The sequence below is a fragment of the Cygnus olor genome, chromosome 25 (assembly GCF_009769625.2).
Source record: "Cygnus olor isolate bCygOlo1 chromosome 25, bCygOlo1.pri.v2, whole genome shotgun sequence".
Taxonomy (NCBI): domain Eukaryota; kingdom Metazoa; phylum Chordata; class Aves; order Anseriformes; family Anatidae; genus Cygnus; species Cygnus olor.
In genome coordinates this window covers 2,728,145-2,734,170 of record NC_049193.1, presented here as the reverse complement: position 1 = coordinate 2,734,170, position 6,026 = coordinate 2,728,145, and the positions used below count along the sequence as shown (strand labels likewise).

The window sequence follows — 6,026 nt, the reverse complement described above, 5'->3', positions numbered from 1 at the left end:
AGGCGCACTGGCAAATTTAGTGACAGATGTACCTTCATCCTGTGAAAAACTGAATGTAATATTTAAAAACTATTTAAGTAACAGCATCTCAAACTAAGTAGACTTATGAAAGTATCAAATAGGCAGACTGATCTCACCATAGATTTATATTGCAGCTTACACTTGGTTGTTTTTTCTTTTCTTTACAGTCTGCAAAACATCAGTTTGTTTAGAGAACAATTTAAAGAAAAAGAGGTAAGACAAAGGGTCAGAATTCACTTAAAGCAATGTTACTATCTAACATCTTAGCATATTCCAAAGGACTAGTGGTAAATAATTTAGTTTATGATCTAACATAGTCTAATAGTGAGATATGCAAAGAATGCAAATACATAAGTACAGTTGAAGTTACATTAACTGAAAATTTAAGATGTTAAGATATACTACCGCTATTAAATATAAACTAAAATATTCACTATGAGTTGAATAATCTTTTTTGAAATCTGCGCAGATACCCCATATTGATGTATAGTCATAGAGGTACTAACTTGAGATAGTGTCAGAAATACTTCATTTTTTTGATGTAAGGAAGGCATTTTAGATTCAAAGTAAATGATGGTGAGAGAATATGTAAGTATATGCTAAAGCTTGCGGGTAGCTAAGATGAGCTTCTCTCGCAGGAAAAAAGAACACATTTGATGCTCTTATTTATTCTAAAAATCCTAGGAAAAGGGTACATGCAGCAGATTGCTGTTACCAGGACAAGATTCCAATTCAGACAAAACACTGAGTCCCTTCCAGGCCCGGTATGTGTTCCTGCCATTAGTGAGAGGAAAAAAAGAAGAGATTATAAAGAAAGTCAGAATGTAAAATGTAATTCAAAGTCCTGTTTTTTAAGTGGTGCTAAAAACCCTAAGTCAAAGCACTTAAGCAAACTGAACTATTTTTCCCTCTCCCTACTTGCTCACACCTAAAATGAATGTAACCTTTCATATTTCCTGTTAGGAGTTGTAGTTACTGAAGGATGAGCCTTGGCTAACAGCTACAGTGCCTGAAGTTTTCAGGCAGCTTTCCATCCATACTGGCTGTATTTAAAACTGTTTCCCTTTCTAAAATTAGTTGTGTAGTTTACATCCAGGGCACATTTCAGTCTGTGAGGAGCTCAAACATACTCAGCTGGTTTTAAATAATCTGTATCTCCAGCCAAATTTCTAATAGGATTAAAATAACAATTTAAAATATATACATTTCACGTGACTATGAGATGTGCACAGTCTAGAACCCTGATACCTCAAACTCAGCTTACGATACATGCATTGTTTTTATCAAGTGAAACCAGGTGTAAAACAGTATACCTAATTCACTTGAGAGGAGATACGGCATTTTGTAGTCTGTTTAAAGTGTCTGGTGGTCTGCTAAAGGAAAAAAAAAACATTACAGGTTTTATCATGAAGTCTTATTAGGCATTGTTACAAAAACACCTAATTTATAGAAGTATAATTCATGTTATTTTTTCCTACTCCTACACATCCAGTTCTTTTACACCAATTAATAACAACATTCATAGTCAAGTCACCTATGTGTTACTTACTTATTCAGTTCAGGGGTCAGTAGTTATGTATGGCCAAGTTGGGCATAGGCTTTAGGTATTGCCATACCTGAGAACTTGAGTTAGGATATCTTTACCTTAATTGTCACAGGTTCGGAGTCCCAGAATGCCAGCAGAATGGGCTTCCAATACAGTACCTTTTAAAGCAAGCCTGGACCTGCCTGACAGTTTTCACCAAACATGAATTGTCTGTAGCTGTTGATTACAGTCAGTGAGTTAACCCCCACCCCCCGAAGCTTACCTGGAACGTAACACGTCTTATAGAATAATCACAGCCATGGTCATTGCCAGAGAGGAATCAGGAAAAAATACAATTAATGTAGCCCAACCTCCAGCACAGAGCCATGGCCTTCTGAAATGCTGCTATTGTGGTTAGGGAAATGAAATCCAGGGCCCTGGTTGAATCACTTAAACATCACAGGACAGAAGCATGAGAACAGGGAGGGTACTTGGTCATCGGGGTTTACATCAACTTCTTTGACTAAAGCTATGGGCAGTCCAAGAAATTCACAGTGATTGAGTTGTCCAAAATGGGCTCACAAATTTACTTTTAAAACAAAGTTGTTAGAGCTGCACATTAAACAACACTCAATTAAAAAAAAACAAAACACAACCCTGAGTAGCGTGCCTTCAGCATTTATGTTTCTGGGACACAACTTCTTGCACTTGTAAATCTAAGCCTTTCAGAAAATGAGAAAGGACAGTAATTCTGTTGACAGGTAAATTATAACTTGTTTTTATTTTATTTTTTTCAGAATTAGAAAACTAATGTACTTTCAAAGAAGCACGTACAAGAAAAATCCATATATAACAATGTTAATCTGGAATGTATATAATAGCAAATTGTTCTTTATACTAAAATATCGGTAATGCTTATTGAGAATGTCAGAATAAAATAGCAACAAAATTCAACTTCAGCAAGGCTATTGCCACTAAGCCCATGCATGCTTTCTTTCATACATTCAGCACTTTAGCCCAGATTTCTTAGTTTTGTTCTAGAAAATGCTCTGCTTGCACCTAACACTTCACTACTTTGATTTTAAGATAGTTTTCTCTAGTTCAGTATACAGTTAAATAGCTATCGTAAAAACACATTACACATTATGTAATATTATTTAGAATATAATATACACAATATATTTAGTTTGAAGATATAACAAAATAGTATTTATACAAAAAAAAAAATAATCGAATACATGCCTGCCACCCAGTCTCAAACTTCTTTTGATCATAGGTAGGCTTACACTCAAGAAGCCTTTTCAAAATTCCCTGATTTTCCACGGTGATTGTCAGTATTTTCCTGTTCTGTGCTTCTCTATTTGAGCTGTAAGCAAAAATGAACACATTTGCAAACACAAATTCGGAAGGGGGAGAGAAACGGAGACGGAAAACGTTTTGTAAAAGGAAGGGAGTGAAGGCAGAAGTCTGTAAGGATCCTGTAGCAGACAGTGAATGATACAGGCTTTGGTTTCTAAACCAACAGCAGAATAGAGCTCTCTTTGCAGGAATTTCTCTTCAGGAGAGGAGGTAGGAAGGTACAGCCAAGTAGTAGGTGCTAATTCAGTGCTTTAGTGTTAAAAATGGTTCCTACCGAAGCTGAAAGGTTTCATCAAGCACTCCTACAAGAGCCCTTCTATGGCTATAATTTTGTCAGGGGCAGGGCAGCTTTTCAGAACCATTATGAGTGGAAGTGAAGGGCTGATGGCGACAGTTCTACTTTTGTAAACTGTGGAGCCATCCCAAAAATTATGCAACAACCTTCCTTCTTACTCCTGGAACAAAGGGTAGTACCAGCTACCTCCTTTGAAAGTGTTCATTCCAGTAGTCTCCCCTCCCTGTCCCTCGCTGTATTGCAGCTAGGCGCTCCATCAGCTTCTTATTATCTGTCTCAATCTGACAAATTCGCTTTTGATCCTCCTGTGCAAGAAATGCCAAGTTTGCGATGTCATTCTCATGAGAATCTACTAGGCTGGCTCTCACAGTTATGTTGCCCATACATGTATAAAAAAGAAAAACACGACAACCCTTCTTATTTCTGCACTCGCCCCTATCCCAAAATCACCATGTTTTCTTGCTGTGCTTTGTCACTACTTCCTTGCTGTCCTTCTCCCAGCACCCCCTTTTATTTATGTATATAAAAAAATGGATATAAAAGCAGCATTGCATTCAATTTTCTTGTCCTTACTCTTTTTCTCATTAACTTTTCGTTTTTTTGACTCTTAAAGGGTAAAGAAAGCACCCTGCTCTTTATGTTCCTGAAGACTTCCTTGCTGCCTGAGGCATTATCATGACACAGATACAGGTGTACCATTACCTGGATCTTGCTCATGTTAAAATGTTGCCAGGTCTGTGCATGTGGAGGCTTTTTACGCACGCGAGTTCTTGCTTAAAGGAGGAGAAAAGAAAAAAAAAGTTTTAAGTGAAAAAAAGTTTCGTGAAGCGAAGCTATTGAGCACCATATCCCTTCATCCAGCCTTTCCTTTGCCAGCGTTCCCCAACAAACAGTGAAACAGCTTTTACTGGGAAAAGCACTGCAGGTTTGCATTGCTTTTTAGAAGCAGTAGAAACAGAAACAATGCTCCAGACCTGCAGAGGCAGGAAGGGGAGTAGCCGTTTCACATTTGCCTAACCACTGTTCATTAATTTTTCCTATTTATGTGCCAAACAAGACATATTGCACCTCAACTCACAGTAAATGAGCTGCAATATTGCTTAAGAGTTTTCTGTTCAAAAAAAAAAATAAATATGAACATGGTTCAAGATTTTTCCATCATCTTTTAGCTCAAGCTTCATCAGAAGTCAGTTGTTTGGAAACACAGTAATTCAGCAAGTCCTCTTCATGACATACTAACTAGCATGTAGCAGTGAAGAGGACTGGAATTTCCCAGCAGGATCTCTACAAACGCTTCATGTTGATGGCAACTGCTATTTTTTCCACTTCGTTCAACTTACAGGTTAAGATTCTTACTAGTATTCAGTGAAAATATCATTTTGTATTAAAAAAAACACACAAAGTTATTGACTGGTGTAGGGGTGAAATAATTTTAAAAACACGCCACATTCCAGCTTGTTACTGCAATTCAAACAGTCAACAGCACCTAGATTTTCATCACAGCTCTTTGCAATTTGGACCTATGACAGAATAGGCGAAGCATTGCACAGTGCCTATCTCTGCAAGAACAATTTGTTCATTACAGGACTTTCACTGTGGCACAGACTAGCATCTGATGCTACAGCAAGAGTATAGTAACTTCTAGTGGTACCACCTATCAAATTTGTAATGTCTTTTTCGTCAACATTTAAGGTTAGAAAAACAAAGACAATTTTTACTGTATAGAAGCATTCCATAACAGGAATAACTCATGCCTAAACACCCAAGTTTACATTTCATTTTGTAAATCTGGGACTGTAGATGTGTTTCTTGTAGCTTCCATTAAAAATGGGTGTGGATATTTACATTACCACTTTCAGACCTGACTGTGACCAGTTCATATAGCTCATTGCCCTCAAGAAATTATGCTCATGACTATAAATAAGCAAAACATCTCCATAAAGTAATCAAGATGGGTTTGGGTTCTGTTGTTTTTTTCCCCCCTCCCCTCCAGTACGATAGTGGAAATATCCATTGAGTGGGATTGCATTTGCAGCCAGCTGAAGCATGATGTAAAGGGAAATTATGTTCCTTTTAAACAGACTGCCAGCTGTTTAATTCTTTCAGAAAAAGAACTCACTTAAAATTAAGGGCACAATGTCCTTCTACAGAAGGCAGACATCAGCTGTAGCACAGACCAGCTAAACAATTTCACCCACATTAAACAGGACTACATGTAGTCTTCTCTTTAGTCTCTTTCTTAACCCCAGGAAACATAGGAAAGAAGTGACTAACAGGCTCACTGCACTAAAGTCATTTCTGTCACCAGAACAATAAACAGAGCAGAGAATGCACCAGGACCATTTTACAGCCTACTGATCAGAGGCCAGTCATCTCAATCTTCTCATGACTGTCTCCTTCCTAGCCTTCCCACCTGTTTTTGTGGCTTTGTTATAGTTGCCGTGGCCTCCCATCTTCTGAACTTGACTTCCTAGTCCTGTTTGTCCATGCTCTGTTTACAGTGATACCTGGAGATTCCAGACAATCTTGAATTATGACACACTCACATTTTGCTCATAGCCACTTGCTCACCTCTGAGTCCATACCTTCTGTGAGCTGCTTGCAGAAGGCCTATCCAGCTGCTGTAGGTCAAGCCAGCAGAAACTGCTTTTTCTTGTACTTACTTATAAGTGGATATGAACAAACATCATTCTAAAGGGACACTTTATAGACTGAAACCAGGATGTGGTATAAGAAGCATCCTTCATCTAGCTGCAAGCAGATGTGTTTCCATTGCTAAAGACATTAAAAGCCACTACAAAATCTGACATCCTCCTCCTCACACTG

General features: G+C 37.9%; 1 protein-coding gene across 1 annotated transcript; it reads right to left on the bottom strand.

The window, feature by feature from the left end:
- Positions 1-669: 669 nt before the first annotated feature.
- On the bottom strand, positions 670-5,997 carry CFAP97D1 (CFAP97 domain containing 1). Its single transcript, XM_040536942.1, has 6 exons — positions 5,614-5,997; positions 3,903-3,973; positions 3,387-3,505; positions 2,789-2,912; positions 1,335-1,391; positions 670-795 (listed from the first exon to the last, which is right to left on the bottom strand). The coding sequence occupies exons 1-5, from the start codon at positions 5,651-5,653 to the stop codon at positions 1,335-1,337; spliced, it is 411 nt and encodes a 136-aa protein (XP_040392876.1). The 5' UTR covers positions 5,654-5,997; the 3' UTR covers positions 670-795.
- Between the last annotated feature and the right edge of the window lie 29 nt (positions 5,998-6,026).

Coding starts and splice junctions, on each gene's coding strand:
- CFAP97D1 (XM_040536942.1), bottom strand. CDS start 5,653: ATGGGAGGCCACGGCAACTATAACAAAGCCACAAAAACAG. Junction 3,974..5,613: donor TAACAAAGCCACAAAAACAG/GTGGGAAGGCTA, acceptor TCCTCCTTTAAG/CAAGAACTCGCGTGCGTAAA. Junction 2,913..3,386: donor AATGAACACTTTCAAAGGAG/GTAGCTGGTACT, acceptor TTTTGCTTACAG/CTCAAATAGAGAAGCACAGA.